At 55.3% G+C, this 18,802-nt stretch overlaps 1 protein-coding gene across 1 annotated transcript in view; it reads right to left on the reverse strand.

Moving 5' to 3' along the window:
* Positions 1 to 15,432, reverse strand: part of FAM207A (family with sequence similarity 207 member A) — a 57,597-nt gene extending 42,165 nt beyond the window's left edge. The window contains exons 1-2 of the mRNA XM_036767686.1: positions 15,176 to 15,432; positions 11,403 to 11,511 (exon numbers count right to left, since the gene is read on the reverse strand). Coding sequence (XP_036623581.1) covers positions 11,403 to 11,511; positions 15,176 to 15,346 — 280 coding nt within the window. The 5' untranslated portion in view covers positions 15,347 to 15,432. The remainder of the gene's footprint in view (positions 1 to 11,402; positions 11,512 to 15,175) is intronic.
* Positions 15,433 to 18,802: the final 3,370 nt, after the last annotated feature.

Consider the following 18,802-nt stretch of genomic DNA (forward strand, 5'->3'; position numbering starts at 1 on the left):
CCTCCCACTCATTCATTCACTTATTTTAAACACACGGATGTTACTGAAGGTGGGGTCGCCTGGCAGGGGCTGCTGCCCATGTGTGTGCTGGCAGGTTTCTGGGATGCCGGCTGGGGCCCACAGTACAGGTCAGCAGCTCCCCTTCTGTTGGGCATGATACTGGGCATGGGACTGCCTGGAGAAGTCTATAGGTTTACTCTCATCTACTTAGCATCTCCACCCTCCAAATGATAATATCTGATGGTGCAGGGGTCATCTACCAAGATGGCAGCCAGCTGACACTACCTCCCCTGGGAAGGGAGCAGGGGGACAGCTAAGAGCCACACCTCGAGGGAATGCACCTGCCACACCTCGGTGGTCCTGGGTATCCTCTCCTTGGACTCTCTCAACATGAGGAGGTTGAAGGGGACCCCATGCCCCCTGAAATCCACTGGCTCCACAAGGGCTCCAAGCTCCATAGGGAACCCTGCCCCAACTTTGCTTTTCTTACACAAAGTTTCTCCCAACTATTAGTCCTTTGGAGAAGCGATTAGTCACACCTCAAGGGACAAGCTGGTGTGACCCCACCGACAAAGGCCTGCTGGAGTTCTAATTTGAAGAACTTGTAACTCTTCCACAAGTGCTAGCAACACTCCTGGACAGTGCTCCACCTGAGAGGCTGACGCGGGCCCTCCCACCTCTTGTCCTCTGCTCACCTCCTCACCAACAGTGGACATCCCCCAGGACTGTTATTTCTCCATACTGCCACTGAAAAGAAGGCCCAAGGCTGCTCTGGGTAGCCATGGACACCTGGTCACCTGCTGGGGCAGACACCACTGCTAGATGCTGGCCCTGAGCTCTTGTTCAGTCCATAAGGGGAGAGGGTGTGAGTGCTTGGAGCATAGGGGCAGTGAAGAAGCTGCCCAGGCCCCAGGGCCCAGCCTTGCATACACACAGGCTGAGGGCTGATCCTCTCAGTGGGAGGAATCCTCCTTGGTCTTGCTCTCAAAGGAAGCAGAACAGAACAAGACAGGAGGCATCCAAGCTGGGCACCGAGCTTGTGGGCAGGACAAGGAGCGTCCATTTCTCCAGCTTGATCTGGGCTCCATCGTTAGAGGACAGCCAAACCTTAGCAAAGCCAGCCAGCGCACACACACCACCTCCCCACCCCAGGACATGGCATCATTCATAACGGTTTCTTTTCCTTTTCTCACTGAAGGATGCCGAGTTAGCAAACCCACTTCCACAGCCCCTCTCAAAAACAAAGACTCAGACACAACCCTTCTTGTAGGTGAAGAGACAGAGTCCAGCCTTGCCTGCAGCTCCCAGCTTGGCAGATCTCCCTGGGAGGGGAGAAAGCCTCCCCTTGTGACTGTTACAAGGACCCCAGAAATGGGAGTGATGGGGACAAGCAGCAGGCCCTGGTTGTGTCCTTTCTCCCAGGACTGTGGAGGAACAGCTCTGCAGCCCCCGAAACACCATGGGTGCTTGGCCCTGAGCAGGTCTGAGGAAGTGCCTATCTAGCAGCAGCTGGAGCACCAGCATTCAGAGTGTGTGCACTGGTGCAAAAGGCCCTATGGGTTATCTTCTTTTATCCTCAAATAACCTGAGACATAGACATTGTTATGATCCTCATTTTACACAAGTGACTTGCCCAGGGTCACACAGCTATTAAGTATCTAAGGGCAGATTTGAACTCGGCTCTTCCTGACTCTAGGCCTGGTACTCTAGCCACTGAGCCACCTAGCTGCCCCAAATACAAAGTAAAGGGGACACTAGAAATTGGGAGGTGGGATTAGGGTTAAGAGGACTCGTTCTGAGTCTTCTCTGAGGCTGAGGTGAAAAAGGAACGCCTTCCAACCACAAGGACAGACTAGAGAAAAGCACGGAGATGGGAGATCAAATGCCATGTCTGAGGAACAAGCCATCAATCTGAGCAGAGAGGCTGGAGCCAGATGGTGAAGGGCTTTAGGCCAGACAGGTGAGTTTGACGTTAAAGGACAGGCGATAGGGATCCATTCAAGCTTCTAGGCAAAGGCAGACCTGAGCTGCAGGAATATCCCTTTGGCAGCTGCAAGAAGGTAGCCTAGCATGGGGAGAAAAGCAAGGCGGTGATGCCCGTAGAAAGCTATCACAGAGGTCCAGGGAGGGGAGAGACTGTGAGGACCAGCAGGGCCTCCGTCCTTTCTCAGACTATCTCACGTGCCCTGGCCTAAGTGAACCAGTTTAGCTCTTCACTGCCTCCTGCCTTAAGCCTTTGCCCTAAGTTTATTCTATCACTGATCTCTCGCCCTGCCAAGCCTCAGCTCATGCCCACTCTGTTGCCTTCACTCCTACAAGTGTTCCTGAACAAAGGTAGAGAAAATCATGCCACACTGAGTCCACCACAAATTTGTTACACAACCTCAACTGGGCTCTCACTGCTGCCAGGCAATCCTGCTACACCTCCCTAATCAATTCACTCCCTCATCATTCCACCCACGCTGCCCTCTCCATAGTGACCAATAATCTTAGTGGTCAAATGCAGTGGCCTTTACTCAGTCCTCATTCTCCCTGACCCCTGTGCAGCCTTGGACACTGGGCAGCACTCTCTCCACCTCGAAACTCTCTTCTGTCTAGGTTCTTTCCCAACTGCCGTCCTCGCCCTCTGACAGGTCCTCCATGGTCACTGAGGAGTTCTCATCCCAGGGCCTAGAAGAAAGGCTAGGTCAGAACAAGAGAGGCCTAGAGGAATAATGGAGGCCAGAGAGCCCAGCTCAAACCCTGGGACATCAACATGTAGTGGGTTAGAGAGGGAGTGACTTGGGGGTCTGGGACAAAGCCTGTGCAAGAGCTCCAGCCTGGGCGGGGAATGCTGTCTTCAAGGACAGAGAGCCACCAGCAAGTTAAGAAAGTGGGTTACAACTCAGGGAGACAGACGGTGGGTGGGGGATGGAGGGCAGAAAAGGGGGAAAAGGGGAGAAGGGGGAAGAGAAGGAAGAGGGGAAGGAGAAGGGGGAGAATGCGCTGTCATAGAACAGAAGTACTTTGAGTGCTTCCGTGCCTCCAAATTCAGTCCCAAGCCTGTCCTGGGCTTGCCTGGGAAAGCCGCCAAGTTGGGTATGCCCCAGTTCTCACCTTAGAGGAGCACAACCAACTCCAAGCACGGCCTCCCTTGTTTTCCACAGATCGAAGCCCAGTAGGAAAAATGGCTGGTGCCTCCCATCTGGGTCTGACAGATCACTCAGTCCAACTCTCACAGCTCAACTATAAGGAAATGGAGGGCCAGAGAAGAAATGGGACATTGCTTCACCTACACAACCAATGCCACCTATAAAATTAAGAAGGTGCCACAGGCATAAGGTGGAAGTGTAAAAGGCAGGGAGGGGCCCTGCAGCTAGTTCCCTGCCCTCTCCTCAGTGCCCTGGCTCAGGACATTCTTAGAACACTGACCTGGGGGCAATGACATCACTATGTAACCAGGCAAGAGCCATGAAGTTGAGGGCGGCGCAGCCGTTCCCACTGGGCAACTGTCAGATTGGCCCAAAGGTTCTTCTCATGATTTCCGAGTTCCCAAGCATGTACTGGGCAGATGGGCCTCAAGAGCCAGTGTGGCAAAACAAGAGAAAATTATAATAAGAATGCTGAATGTGAAGACATCAGAGAAACCCAGGAAAATTTACTTGAACCGATGCAGAATCTTAGAGCTAGAAGGTACCTCTGCAGCATCTGGTCCAACCCACAGGAAAGGAATCCCCATAAGCCATCCAATCTCCACTGAGCCAACACCCCAGCCCACTACGCCAGCACTCTGGGAAAAGCCTAAAATGGGGTCCTCACAGAAAGCAGAGTATTCCTAAAGATGACAACACCATAAATGAAGAGAACACAAGAGGAGCCGAATGTTACCAAAGGTCCCAGAAAGCAGATAAAGCTATATCCCTTTATTCCTCGGGGAGGGAGGTGAGAGGTCACCAGGACAAAAGGAGACATACATCGCCAGTTATCCACATCACATATCTGTACTGAACCATTTCTCTTTGTCCTAATGGAAGGAAGAGGGATCCCCCAGAAATGACTGACATACAAACACAAGGCATGTGTGTGGGTCAAAAGACCACTGACTCAAGTAAAAAAAAAAAAAACAGAGGTATCTCAGTTTCTCAAGGCAGAAAAGAAACAGAAGTTTTATTTGATCAAGTCTCGAGAATTGGACATCACTCATTACCAGGGCGGAGATAGCAGTGAAGAGAGGCAAAGAGGTGAAGGCAAGCAGGAAGATATATACCCTTGTACAAACAATTCTAAGAAATCCCACCCCAGAGGCTGGACCCCCGTCCCCATTTGCCGAGACAAGTGGCCTCACAATCTAACCAGGAATAAGTTTTACCCAATATAGAAACTACAGAATTACCTTATAGGGAAACTTTAATGCTAAGATGGCTGTTTGTAAGTAGGCTAGGGGAGGGGGAGAGGGGATTATCATCTGGTTTCCCTGAAATCATACGATTTACAGGAAAACGAAACTTAGGCCTGGTGAGGTTCACATCCTGACTAAATTTGTGCTATCTCTATTTGAATATTGCCTTGCCTGAGTTATTCATAGGGAAGCTTTCACAATCTTGTATTCCACTGGCAGCTGAGGTGACATCTATAAATCCAAAGAAGGAAGGGGAGAAAGACATTCCTAAAGGCTAAATAATCAGATTCCCACAGACTCAAATTTATCCCATTTCCCTTTTCTCTAAATATTGATTCTCAAACATTTTAGATATAATACAAAAATATACATATACCCTGTGAAGCCTTCACACTTTATTCTCTCACTACCTCACACACATGGATATGATGCCCTCCGCAGCTAGGCCCCTGGACCACGTCAATCAGGGTGCCATCAGCCCAGCCATACTCACTGTATACAGATGAAGCACACAGCTTACACTGGGGAAACTACAGTTCAAGTGTGTGCAGCACCAACAATCCAGCTGGGAGGAAGAGCCGGGGGCAGGCCAAAACTTTGGCTCTCCTCACATCCGTGATTCCCCACCCTCCTTTTTCTACTGAGTCATCATTAACAAACACAAACTTGTTTTTTAAATACAGAGAAGAAAAAAATCCAGAAAGGGACACAAACTAAAAGCGTAACTTTGTTACTACTTCATTACCCATCCACAGGCTTGTTTCCAATGTGCACTGGTGACTCTGGGCCAGCAAGGTCACTTCAGAGCCCGACTAACTGTCCTCTTCACAAGCTCCGGGCTCAAACCCCAGGAGGAGATGCCCAAGCAACAATTCATTAGTGAGAAGCCCACCTGGGACAATCAAAGCACTCTCTGCTTTCACCCTGTTAATTCTCATACCAAGCACCTCAAGATTTTATTAATTCTCCTATTCCACAGGTTGTAAAAAAAAAAGAAAAACCTCCTGCTTACATGCCCAAGTAGTCCTTCTCTGAGTACATTTTAACAAGACAATCCACACCTTCTCAGTGGCTACAATGTAACAGAACCCTGTTCTCCCACCCCCCAAGAGCTCCACAGCCAGGCACTGGAGCTTCCTCCCCCATTCATGCTCCAGTCTTCCATATGAACCTCTGTAGCTCCCCATGGACTCAAAAACATTCCTGGCCAACACTAGTTATCAGTGGTCAAATGTGTCAGGGCATCATCCGCCAGGCCTTCATAAACAAACCAAAGGCATCCTGAGAACTTCCCAGGAAGGCAGTCATAGGGGCTAGATCTGGAATGAACCACACACATGTTCAGCAAAGATTTCCCATCTCCTATTTATTACCCCAAGCATCCCAGCAGGGAAGTGGCTAGAAAACCAGGACAGACCCTCTGGGGACCCACCAGTCCAGAAAAGGATGAGAGGCAGCATCCTCACCCAAGGAAACCACTGTTGACTCCTGATTTAAAAAAAAAAAAGTCACAAGACCCCAGTGGATGGGGGCTGGAAGCTCATCCTGCTTTGATTCCTTTTTTCTTCTCTGGAGGGAGATCTAAGCATCAGGGATGGGATCCCATGGGGAGATTCCAACACCAGCCCTATCTGGAATCCACTTGTCTGGAGAGGATTTGGGAGTGCACAAAAAGCAAACACAAAGCAGCTCATTGAGGGCCCTGATGAATCCAGCTGCTGGGAATTGTTAAGAGAAAAGTTGTCAGCAGAGCTGAGGCCTACAAAGATTTTCCACCAGATTTCTGGCAGCCACAACGCCACAAGCCCCTCCCGAGTCCAATTCCTGGAGGAGCCTGGGCCACTAAAGACGCTGGAAGGAAAGTGGAAAGGCGATCACGGGCCAAGGTTTGTCCTTGTTTTGAAATCCAAGCAACCACTCCACACAGGGGATGAGGGAGTGAGGGGTACAAGCAAAGAGAAATGCTGCCCTCCTCCCTCCCTCTCTCCTCTGCCCTGCCTGACCTCAGGAGCTAATCCAGCCACCTGCAGCTGGAGTGGAGAAGGCAGAGGTTTACACCACATCCCCTTCTCCCATGGGTGATGCTGGTCACCAAGGGAAGAGCTTACAAACCCACACAGTTTTTTTCTTGGTTTCAGGACGGCAGGCACTTCAAACCTGTTCCCTAGGAGTTTCTGGGCAGATGACAAGGCAGAGCATTCAAGTTCACATAAATCCACTGGGTAATTCGATTTCATCTGACAAGCTTTTATTAAGTGACTCTTATGGGCCTAGAACCCATCCCCCACCTGGGGATACAAAGACAGACAAATAAAAGCAGCGCCTGCCCCCCAGGGCGCTTCTGATCACTCTCCAGTGACGCCCCCTCTCCATCAGCCATAGCAGACAACTAACTGGATGCTTAGAAATGCTGACCAATAACAGAAATTTCTTCTTTTGGAATATTTCTTTTTTTTCCCCTTCTCTCTAAAAAACCTTTATGAAAATCGATTAGGGAAACGGTGAAACATTTTATGACAGAAGAACTTAATGAGAATGCATCGCACTGTAATGCTATCTGCTGAATGAAGTCAACAGAATTAGGAAAACGAAATCCGTGAGGATGACGATGTAATTAAAGAAAAATCAAAAAAGAAGGTGAATTGTGTAAACTGAATGACTAATCTTGGACCTTGAAAAAGAGATGAAAAAATATGGCCCCTTTCTTTTGTTGGAGATGTGGGGAACTCCACACCATCCGATGTAGCTGATGTAACAGCGCACGTGTGTATGTCGTTTTACAATTTGTGAAGTTCTTTATAAACATCATGACATTTTATCCTCACGACCACCCTGGAAAGTAGGTTCATTTATTGCCCCCATTCTCCATTTAAGAAAACCGAGGCAGAGGTTAAGTGACCTGTCCAGGGTCGATAAGGCTTCAGGCCGGATCAGAAAGGTCCTCCTGACTCCTAAGTCGGCATCACCTCTACTGAATCATCTCTTCTTCTTCTTCTTCCCCCTCCCCCACTCTCCACCTTCCCCCTCCTCTCACAGCTTTTCCTTTGCTTCCTCCTTTCCCTCCCCCATATGGAATATTTTCTACAAGAAGAAAACTACTAAAGGCATTGTGGAGAGGCTGAACTGTAGCCGGAACAAACGACATTAAGGCAAGATAACGGCAACACGAGGAACGCAGAGTTTCTATCCTTATCACCGAATTACCTTTGAAAAGGACCTAAGCATTGAGAGTCACTTCCAGCGCCACTTTTGGAGAGACCAAAGAGCATGGCTGCCACTGCTGGGAAACTCTCTGGGCTTTCCCTAAGCTCTTCGCCTGAATCTCCGACCTATGACGTCCGTGATTAGCCTGGAGTCCCGCATGTCACAAGCTGAGAAGCAGTGCTGCTGAAGGATCCACTCTCTGCTTGTGCCAAGCTGGGTTCCAAACGAGGGCTCCCAGACAATGCTCAGAAATGTCACTGCTTTTCCTGAGAAGGGGCAGGCAGGCCCCAGGATAAACAGTCTTGATGGAGCCTCGAGCAATGGAGGAGCATGCTGATAACCAGCAGTAATCAATCCCTGGAGCCTTCCTTTATCTGGCTGATTCCCAGGAAGCAAGCTCCCTTCCCCTGAGCGATGACAAGCAGCCAGGCAGGCCCAGCTCTCTCTACATTCCCCCACCTCTTTCAGAAGCCCCCACCCCCCAGCCAAAGGCTTGTTTGTGAAGTCCCTGAATGAGTTAAGGTCAAGCATCACCCCATTAAACAGGCTGACCAGTCACAAGAACCTGATGAAAGGCGTCTGTGGGTCAGCAGCAATGACTGAGAAGGTGCCTGGGGGCAGAATGTACCCCTGCACTTCGTGGGGACAGCGCGCGCGCACACAGACACACACACAGAGCTACCCCACAGGGAGACTCCCATGTAGGAGCTGAATGGGCCAAAGCCTCTTCTGGACATCTGCCTCCCCACGCCACCCCATCATTCTGGGAACAGGTGGAGCAGGAAGGAGATGGTGCAGATGAAAAGCTTTGGACGTGGGGCAGAAAACTTTGTTAATGCCATCTCTAGGAACCACCATTCCTTCTCTTTAACACTAGGGACTGGCCCAAATGGCCTCGAAGGTCCTTCCCAGCACAAGAACTTGGGTCCTACGCCCTCCATGACATGCCCCATCCTGTGGGAAAAACACCTGTCCATGCCCCACGGGGCTCTCAGAGGAAGAACGTAAGATGCATCCAGCAGCCTGAACATGGAGGACGTGTCAGTTGTGGTATCTGCCCAGTCTCCCAAGCACACCCAAGGCCCTGGAGTCTGGGGCATGCCCTGGCTTGGGTGGCTGGGGCCCACTGCAGACAGCTGCCCAGGCACCTTCTTCCCCTCCCTCTCCATCCCTGGTCCCCTGGTGTCTAGAAGCTGGTGAGCGCAGGAAGCCAGCCTTCCCACACCCATCATGGGGCCCCCTCCAAAGGCAGCTGGTGGAGGAAGAACCTGGTACCGTGAAGACTTAAAATACTGACAATGACCCCAAAAGCAGGAGTTCTGTAGACACCCTCTGACATGAGGCTTGGCCCAGATCCTGCTCCAACTCCCACCTCAAAGCCCACTCAGGGCTTCTGGGGGAACCTCTGGAAACATGGGGCAGCTCAGACCACCTCCCCATCACCTCCAACTTCCAAGCACTGTCCCCATGAGCAGCCTCCAATGGGTGAAAGCAGGGGCAGGGTGGAGGGAGTCACCGTCCAGGTCATAGGAGCTTCTAGAGGAAGGGGGCTCAGGGACAAGCCAAAGGGTAAGATCTCATCTTGGCTCCGGTTCTCTGGAGAAGGATTTTTAACATTTGCCAGATTCTGACCTTGCTGTGGCCCCACTGACCTTTCCCAGAAATGTCCCTGTGTGAAAATCCCGGTTTACATGAACGCAAGCAGGGCAGATCACTTCAAACATGCAGCATCACCAAGGCCAGAGAATGTTTGGAGACAACCGAAGATCAGACAACCAATCAAACGTCCAGGCCCAGGAAGCCCCAAGGTCTTTTTATGGACATCAGACCCTTCTTTCCACTGACAGGAATTGGCTCCAAGCAAAAGATCACAATTTGGGGGGAGAGCAGTAAGGGAGCCAGCTCACCCACACAGCCCCAGGCCTCCCCCAGTCTCGTCCCCACCGACCCCAATCCCCAGTCACCTCAGTACTGGGCAACAAGCTGGGCCAGGAACCCCAGAATGGGGAGGCGGGGGTCGGTTACTCTTGGGAAAGCAGACGGGACCACAAACACCCCCAACATCTCCCTCCATACTATGATCTATGCTGTGAAAAATCAGGTCACCCATGCATCCATTCACGGGCCATCCCCCAAGCCACAAAGGGGGTTGGGAGGTGGGCAGGATCCAAGACCTAGAGACTGAGGGTGAGGATGATGAAGGGGAAGGTTATCGGAGGAGCCTGAAGACTCCAATGATGGATGATCAGAGGCAAAGTGAAGAGGGCAGACACCCATGGTGGAGGCCCTGCCCAGGACAGCTTTCCTGAGGGAGGGAGGGGCTCAGAGTGCCTCAAGCCCCCGGAGCCAGCAGAGCAGCAACAGGGACAGAAGGGCCGGCCAGCAGCCAACCTCAGCATTTCCTTCTCGAATCTGAAGGTTCCCTGCTCTCAGTACAGAAAAACATTCTGTGTTTTAGATGTCTGTTAGTCTCAGAAAGAAGAAAACTGACAGCCCCACACCACCTTTCCTGGCATCCCCAACCCATGCAGGCAGGCCAAAGTATGTGACCAGGACAGAGCCACCAGATGAGAGGCAGTAGTCACAGGGAGGGGCTGCAACCTGCACTAGGGAGGGACCTTGCCCTGAGGACAGGGCTGCACTGAAGTCCCCTATAAAGCTGTGCTCCCTGGGAGGCAGGGCCGGCCAAGAGCAGGCCAGGGCAAGGGGGTCTGTCTCCTCAGAAGGCCCATTGCCACAGTGGCCGCGGTGGGATGAAAGCTCTGGCCATGGCAGCCATGTGCCAGGCTGAAGAGGGGCCCCGGCCTGGCGACACCAGCAAGACATCCAGAGCGCCTGTGATCTGAGTGATGGAAGAGGCACAGAGCAGGTATTGTGGTCTGGAAACTCTGGATCCAAATCCCAGCTCTGATACCCACCAGGCATGTGACCTCTCACCTCTAACAGCCCCCCACGGGCCTCCCAAAAGATGCTGATCTAGGGCAGCTAGGTGGCGCAGTGAGTCCGCAGGCGCACCGGCCCTGGAGTCAGGAGGACCTGAGTTCAAATCCAGCCTCAGACACTTAACACACTCACCAGCTGTGTGACCTTAGGCAAGTCACTTAACCCCAACTGCGCTGCCTTCCCCACTCCAAAAAACAAAAAAAAAATGGGTGGTGGGGGGAGGTGCCTATGCCCCAGAGAAGGGCTGGCATCCACCAGCTCCCCTTGCAAGCCCCTCCCTCACACTGGGAGAGCCCGGCCAGGACTTCAGGGAGCACAGGACCCAGCAGCTGGCCACATCTCTCTGCCTCTGGGGTCTTCTGTGAGAACTCGGCACTCCCACCTTCCCCCTCCCACCATTCCCATGTCTGCCTGCTCCCCGCACAAACAAAGGGTGCCAAAGGGCAAACATCTACCCCTCAGGACTCAAGAGGTCCCTGACCGCCTGGCCACTGGCCTCACACCACCCGACCATCAACGGGCACCAGGAACCCACCAAAGGCAGTGAGACAGAAACAACCAAGCCACCGTGAGGCACAGCAGACGCAGGAGTGAGGGCCCATGGAAGGGAATTCTGATTGTGTTTATTGTTGGGTTGATTAAAAACCTTAGCCAAGACCTCGTCCAGGGCGCTGAGAGCTGACACGGTGTAGACCCCAGAGCAGGGCAACGTCAACACTTACTACCCCTCCCCATTAAATGGGAGAGAGCCCCCGCCAAGAGCTCCGACGGTGGAGATCCCCTGGGGGAAGTCAGCTGTGAGTCTACGAGGTAGGCATAGCCTGTAGGGGCCTCCAGATGAGCCCGGCCGCCAAGGCCTTCCCTCCAGCGCTCTCACCTGCACCGGCTGAGATGACGCTTCTTGTGTCCGAGTCCAATTTCTGAACCAAAGCCTTCGGGTCGATGGTGGTCCCAGCAAAGATATCCGAGGTCACCAATCCCCAGTCCTGATGACAGAAAGGGAGGATGAGATGCCTTTCAAAGCCCCCTGGCAGCAGAACTCACACTAACCAAGGGACAAGAGGCCAGCTCCCCAGGGGATGGTTGGAGGAACAGAAATGGGCCCCCCAAAGCTCTGCCCGCAGCCTGGGCGCTGTACTCCCCTCCATACCTAGTATTCTCCAGGCCCCGCCCAGCTCCCCCCTCCACACCTGGCATCCTCCAGGCCTGCCCAGAAGTGCCATGATCCAGTTCCTCCATGCCTGCCCAGCTCTCCTGTCTCTCCCAAAGGGTCCTCACCCACCTGACCACAGCGTGAAGGCCCCATGCCAGTGAAAAGCCAGGCATGGGGGTGGAGGAGCTCTAGGTGCCTCTGCCCTTGTCCCTCCCCTTGGACTCTGCCCACCCCAAGCTCCTCAAGCTTCCACAAGGCCTGTCCCTTCTCCCAGGTGGGAAGGCACTGGTGTTCTAATGCCTTCCTCCACAACATATATGCCATTTCCCTCTGGCTGCCCAGAGGGCTGCAAATGTGTGATTTCGCAGAATTCGAGACTATCAGGGCAGCCTCTAGTCCAACCAACCCCAGAACAAGGATCCCCTCTGAAACAGACCAGACAAGGTCACACATCCTCTGCTTGGATCCTCCAGGGATGGGGAGCTTACAACCTGCCAAGGCAGCCCATACCTCCACCCAAACTAGAAGACCTGACCTTGGTAGCAGGTGTCCTTGGGCTATGAGCTGGGGCAAAGTAGCAGCACTTGGGGGCACCTCCTGGAAAGGATGAGGTTTCCCTAAAACACAGGCCCTACTCAGCTTCACTCCTGACCACCCTGGCCTCCTGGGTGACCCCCTCCACTCTAGGCTCTGGGCACTTTCTCTGGCCTCTCCCTGCTCATGTCCACCTAAGTCCCACCTTCTGCCCAGTCCCTTCCCTCCAAGATAGGGAGCTATAACCATGCTCAAGTCAGGGACCCCTTAGGCCACCTGGCAAAGCCCAGGGGCCCCTGCAGGCAATTAAATGCACAGGAGATCAAAGGAAACTAATTTTACTGTGACTTTTTCCCACCTAAGCTTAAGGGCCCCCTAAAATCTCCTTGGACCCCTGGGGGGGTCTGCGGGCCCCAGGTTAAAAACCCCAATCTGAAATTGCCTTCTATTTATGTCGCTTATATGAGGGTACATGTGTGGGTGAGTGTGTGCATCTGTACATATATCTATGTTCATTTCTTGGGACACATGCTATCTCCTCACTAGAACGGACCCTCAGTGGGGGCAGGGTCCATCACAAGAACAGGCCTACAGTATCTCCACAGACTGACTGAATGCAGGCATCCATGCAAGCCCTCTGGCCTCACTGACCAGGACCTCAGCCTGATGCCCATCCAACCCTGTCCCACCTCAGCCACCACTAGTGACCCAAGACTTCTAGCCCATCCATCTCCTCCTGGCTGGCCCCCACCCCCGCTTCCCAGACCATCTGATCCCTCCCCTGACCTCATTTTTCTACCCCAGCTGGCCCAGTCCCAGGGTCCACCCTGGGTCACCTCATCTTAGGTGGTCCCTCCCTCCCTGACTTGCTCTTCTCATCTGCTGAGAATAGGCTCCAAACACCATCGCCATGGCCCTGCGGCCCCTTTCTCACTGACCACATCTGAAGGTTCTCTGCAGTTCTTGGCCCCCAACCTTCTCACCTCAGCTGGGTACAACAGGGCTGACCACCCTCTCCTCCAGTTCAGCAGATTCCCAGATCTCTGCCTTCAACGCTCATCTCTCTCCTCTCTAAAGCCTCAAGACCCCAAACACCCTGGAAACAGGGAAGCTGCTAACCCCTGGCATCTGGGGAGGGGGTAGCTCAGACTCCCATGGGCAAGCTGGGCACATTTCCATCCCAGCTCAGGTGTATCTCCTGGGAGGCTTCCTGTAGCCAGGATCTCTGGGTTTTAATTAGACTTATTTTAATTAAGCCACTAAACAGTCCCATCAGCCACTGGGGGGTTGGCAAGAGGATGGCTAAAATAAGACTTGAAATGAGATGAGCTAGAAACCATGCAGACATCCTGACTCCTCCTAGGGCTCACCTCTGGAGAAGTCCTGGCATGCCTGCTAAGGCTGCCAATCTGCAGGAACTCAATCAGTCCACCAACACTGATTAAGTGCCTACTATGTGCCAGATGCAAAAATAAAAATGTGCCTTGGAGGAGAGCTTACACGAACAAATCTAGACAAAGCAAGCCTAGAGACAGTATAAGGGGGAAACGGAACAGGGAAGACCCTGGAATTCAGAGGGCTTGGGGAAGGCTTCCTGGAGAAGATGGGATTTCAGTTGGGATGTAAAGGAATCCAGAGAGCTCAGCAGTCAGAAGAGGGAGAGTATTCCAGGAGTGGGGGACAGCCAGAGACAGAAGGTCTTGTTCTTGGAACATCCAGGGCACAGAATCCAAGAGTACATGGAGGGGAGAGAGATATAGGAAGCCTGGGTTATAAAGGGCCTTGAAGGCCAAACAGAGGACTTTGTAGTCGATCCTGGAGGCCACAGGGAGCCCTTGGAGCTTAATGAGGGCCAGAGTGTTTCAGGGAGATCACTTTGGTGGCTGAATGGAAGACAGACTGGAGTGGGGAGAGACTGGAGGCAGGCAGACCCTCAGCAGCTGTGGGTAGTCCAGAGGTGATATGGCTAAAACTTGCACCAGGGATGGGGCAGGGCTAGACTGAGAGAAGAGAGCAAGTTTGGGAGACGGTGAAGAGTGAAGCAAAACTGAGGAGAGGCGAGACTGACTGGGAAGCAAAACGCACAAGAAACTTGCGGAGGTGAACTGGACAAGGGAGGTGTGAAAGCGACAAGAAACTGGGAGAGTGAAATGGACACGAAAATGCTGAGGTGAAATGGACAAGAGACACCGGGGAAGTGAAACCGACAACAGACCGGGAGGTGAAATAGACGAGAGACTGGAGGCTCAAAGGACACGAAATGCTGGGGAGGTTAAACGGACAGACCTTGGCATCCCGCAGGCTGAGGGATGACTCCCAGCCCCAAGGATTAGGAGGATGGCGGTACCCTCTACAATGATAGCCGAGGGGAAGAGGGATTAGGTTCACAGAACGGGTTTTCAGGAGAAAGCTGCCGGCACCTTCCTGAGGCAGGGGTACCTCTGACTTTGGGCAGAGGGCAATGGCCCAGGGCTGGCACCAGGCCAACCAAGCAGCACAACTTAGGCATCGAGGCAGAAATGTGGCCCGCCCTGACAGGCACCGAGCGATCTGAAGGGCAGCCTGAGGAAGCTGCCTCCACGCTCCCCAACTCTCCCCTAGAACTCAGGAGTTGGTACAGCCCACTTCCCCCCTCCTTCCTTCCCCCCCAGCTCCCCCCCCTCCCCCGCGCGCCTCACCACTTCGGCCCCGACTCTCGCGCGCCCTCTGCCGCTCTCTCCGGAGCACGCCAGCCGCTGGAGAAAGACCCTATCTCCCCGTCTACCTTGCCTCACCCCGGCCAGTCTGTGACTTGGCGTGGCCTGTTCCCTGGCTTTCTCCCCTCTTCGGGCTGCGGCGCGCCCCCTGCCGCTCTCGCGAGAGCATACCCAACCAGGGCCCAGCGTTGGATTGTACCAAGTGCCTCTCCCCCCTGCTCGCACTCCCCCCCCCCCGTGGTCTCGCCCGCGGTGCGCCGGCCATACCTGACCCCCAGCTCCGCTCCACGCTGTCACCTCTGTGGGGCGCGAAGTGGTCGTGGTCGTGGCCGCTGCCGCCACCGACGCCTCCGTCTCTTTGGCGCTCGGAGCCGGTCGCGCCGCCTTCACCGCGGCCGCGTGCAGCCGGGCTCGGGGCCGCCTCACTTTGCCCACCATGCTGAGCCTCCTAACAGCCCGGCCGGTCACAAGCTCACACCCACCGCCGGAAACAAGGCCCTGTGCACGTGGGTTCCGCAGCGCCGCCAGGCTCCTTTTGGGGAAGTAGGAAGGGGCGGGGCCGAGAAGGAAGCGCATGCGCATTCCCTCCGAGGCTGCTCTCCGCCTAGCTTTTAGCTTCTGGGCTGTGGGCTTTGTCCGGGGACGGAGCCTGCCCAACGAAGGGCGGGGGGCGGGCTGAAGGCCTTGTTTTTACAGCTGAGGAAACTGAGGCCCCAGGTCACTCTGAACAGTATTACAACCCGTCGCCCTCTTCCCTAAAGGAGCAAGGATCTGGGGAAGGCGCGAGGACCACCCCGGGGGGCCGGGAGAGGGAAGGAAGGGCGTGCCCCACTCCGCCCACTGGGCCACGTGCTTCGGGGAGGGGCGGGGCCAGCTTCCTGCGGGAGGCGGTTCTAGGCGGGGCCCCGCCCACCAGTCCGTCTGGCGTGTCTGGGGCCCCACGTCCAGCAGACTGCAGGCTCCCTGAGGGCTGGCCCAGCACCAGGTTCCCGGTCCTGTCCGAGGCTTCCCGACCCCGCGTGGGGTTTTCTCAGTAGAGACACTTTCTCCTTCTCTGGTTCATTTTACAGACGAGGAGACTGAGGCAAGCAGGGTGAAGCGACTTGCCCAGGGTCGCCCAGCTAGGAAATGTCGGAGGCTGGATTTGCATTCGGGTGCTGCTGGTACCTCCGGGACCAGGCCCTCCAGTCACTGCAGTGCCACCTAGCTATGTCCCTGGCACACAGTAGGTGCTTAATAAATGCTGCATGCGAGCCTCAGTTTACCCATCTGTTAAAAGGGGAGCACCGAAGAGAGAAGGGAAGGCATTTCGTTAGGTTGGGGCTGTTCCTGAAGTCCCTGGACCCAGCCCCAGCCTGGGGGCCTCTCCAGGGATCTTCGCCAGTCCCCTCCTGGCCTGGGAGAACACATTGATCCCCACTGGGAAAAGGAAGCACTGACTGCCTCTCGGGAGGAGGTGGGGGGCGCCACCGTGGGCTGGAAGACCTGAGTTCAAATAGTCCTCAGCCACTTCCTAGGTGTCACCGTGATAGAGTGGCTCCCCCTCCCTGGGCCTCAGTTTCCCCAGCTGTAAAGTGGGGGGCGAGGGTGGCACCTGCCCCCCCAGGTTCTGAGGATAAACCGCAGGAACCGAAGGAAGGTTTTTACAGACCTCTGGGTAAGAGTGGCGAGGGCCCGTGACATACGCAGAGTGAAACTGAGTCTGACCCAGCAAATGACCTGCCCAGGGTCACACAGCCAGTCGGGCCTTGGACTCCAGCACCAGTGCTTGCTGTGTGGGTCTAGAATCTCGGCGCCAGGATTCGAATCCCAGCCTCCTGACTGACTTCCTGGGTGACCTTGGGCCTCAGTCTCCTCTCCTGTCAAATGGGGGCAGGCTCTCCGGCGCTCTCCTCCGGCTCAGAGCCCCCCCGCCCCGCCCCCCAGGCCCAGCAGCCCAAGAAGAGGGGAGGCCGGGGGTGGGGGTGGGGCGCTCCCAGCAGGGTGCCCCAGGCTCAGCCTGAGGCCTCCAGGAGCAACCCCGGGCCGTTCAGAGCCACGGCCACCAGGGGGCGCACCTCCCCCAGCTGCCCCCAGGTGCTGGCTCCCGGGCCAGGAAACAGACCGAGGGGGACGCCGCCAGCCCAGCCCCCCACCCTCGCTTCCCCGCACGGCCCCAGCCCCACGCTGTTCAGGGCGGAAAGCCCCTTGGAAGGACCGGCGGCTCACTTCCTCCCTCCAGGGCCCTTCCCCTTTCCCCCCTCCCACTACATCCCTAGGTGCGGGAGCCCGGGGCAGGGCGGGGCGTCCTCGCCTGCAGAGATGTGCCAGGCCCTGGGCTCAGTGATTCACAAATAGGAGCTCGTTGGGCCCTCCCCGCATCCCGAGGAGGCAAGCGCCGGGCTCAGACCACAGCCAGGGGGATCTGAGGCTGTATTTGAACTCGCATCTCCCTGACTCTGGGCCCGGCCCTTCAGCCGTTTGTATTCCCCTTAATGGAGTCATAGGGTCAGACAGGGCCTGGGCCGAGGTGGGTTTGACACGGGCTGAGGCAGAGGGGAGGGTCTGACCCCGGGAGTGAGGAGGGGGCTCCCGAGGAAGCATCATAGTGGGGGGGGTGCCAGTGACTGACCAGGAGTGAAGGAGACCTAGGCCCCCACCCCCGCCCCCAGGCAGGTCACCGCCCCCTTCCTCCCCTTCCAGGGGCTGGAGAAAGTGACCCTGCCCCTCCCCGGGCTTCCATCCACTCGGGCTGCGCTGCCGAAAGCACTCGTCTCGGTTTCCGGTCAGTGGTATCTATCGTCTTTATCTTGCCCTGGGAAAGAGGTCTTGGGTGCGAGTTCTGCCTCTGATCCCGCCTGCCTGTGTGACTCTGGACGGGTCCCTCCCCCCTCTCTGGGCCTCGGCTTCCCTCCAGGTTGGTCTCTCCGCTAGTAACTTTTGCCCAGCCGGTGCAGGACCGCAGACCCGTGCATCCCCTGGGGGGGATTTAAAAACGGGGAAACGAGGTTCTGCTACCTGGAAGTGTCCCCCCTTCTCTGCCTCCCCACCTGGCTGCCTCCCCCCTCTCTGCCCCCCACCTGGCAGCCTCCCCCCTCTTCTGCCCATCCCCCCTCTTCTGCCCCCGCACCCGGCTGCCCCCCTTTTCCCCAGCCCGGGTGCCCAGCCAGCCCCTCCAGGTTGGGTTGGCGCATAAGCCATCCCATCTAACGGCATCAGTTTCCTGGGAGCCTGGAACTGCTTCTGTGGGTGACACAAAGGAGCGGGGCCTCTCGTCTTGCCATCCCCACTCCACAGATGATGAAACTGAGGTTAGGATCAATGGAGTGACCCCAGGTAGGAGGCCGTGGGCCGGCCATCAAGGCACCTGCCTTTAACCAACTGGCCGCCCTGCCTTGGAGAAGTCAATTAAGCTCCGTGGACCTCGGTTTCCCCATTGGATTCTGGTGGTCGAGAAGGTGTCTTCCCTCTGAAGAAGTCTGTGGTTCTCGGATGTGGAGTGAGGGGTCAGGGGAGCCTCAGAGGGCAAAAGGAGCTTGGGCTGAAGTTTCTTCAGAGAGTGTCAGGCAGGCTGAGGCCAGGGGTCAGGGACCTCCCCCTGCATGGGGGGGGGAGGGGAGGCTGTTATAGGCAGGATGCTGAGATCCAGGCCTTGCCCAGGGACCCCCCTGCTGTTAAAGGGAGGGGTGGGATGCAGGACCCAAACGCTCCACCCCCTCGGGCCTTTCTAGACATTTGGGGGCCAGTCATTCTATTGATAAACTTTGGGGAGCGTTTACTGGGTGGGAGTCAGCGCCCCTCTTCCAGAGCTCTCGGGAAGGGAGTGTCCCCCTCCATTGGGGGCTGAGCCAAGGCTGGGACGTCTTCAGTGCTTGATGGTTGATTGGTGGCACCCAGGTAGTAAATGCAGCTTAA

The sequence above is a fragment of the Trichosurus vulpecula genome, chromosome 7 (genome assembly GCF_011100635.1).
Source record: "Trichosurus vulpecula isolate mTriVul1 chromosome 7, mTriVul1.pri, whole genome shotgun sequence".
NCBI classification, from domain to species: domain Eukaryota; kingdom Metazoa; phylum Chordata; class Mammalia; order Diprotodontia; family Phalangeridae; genus Trichosurus; species Trichosurus vulpecula.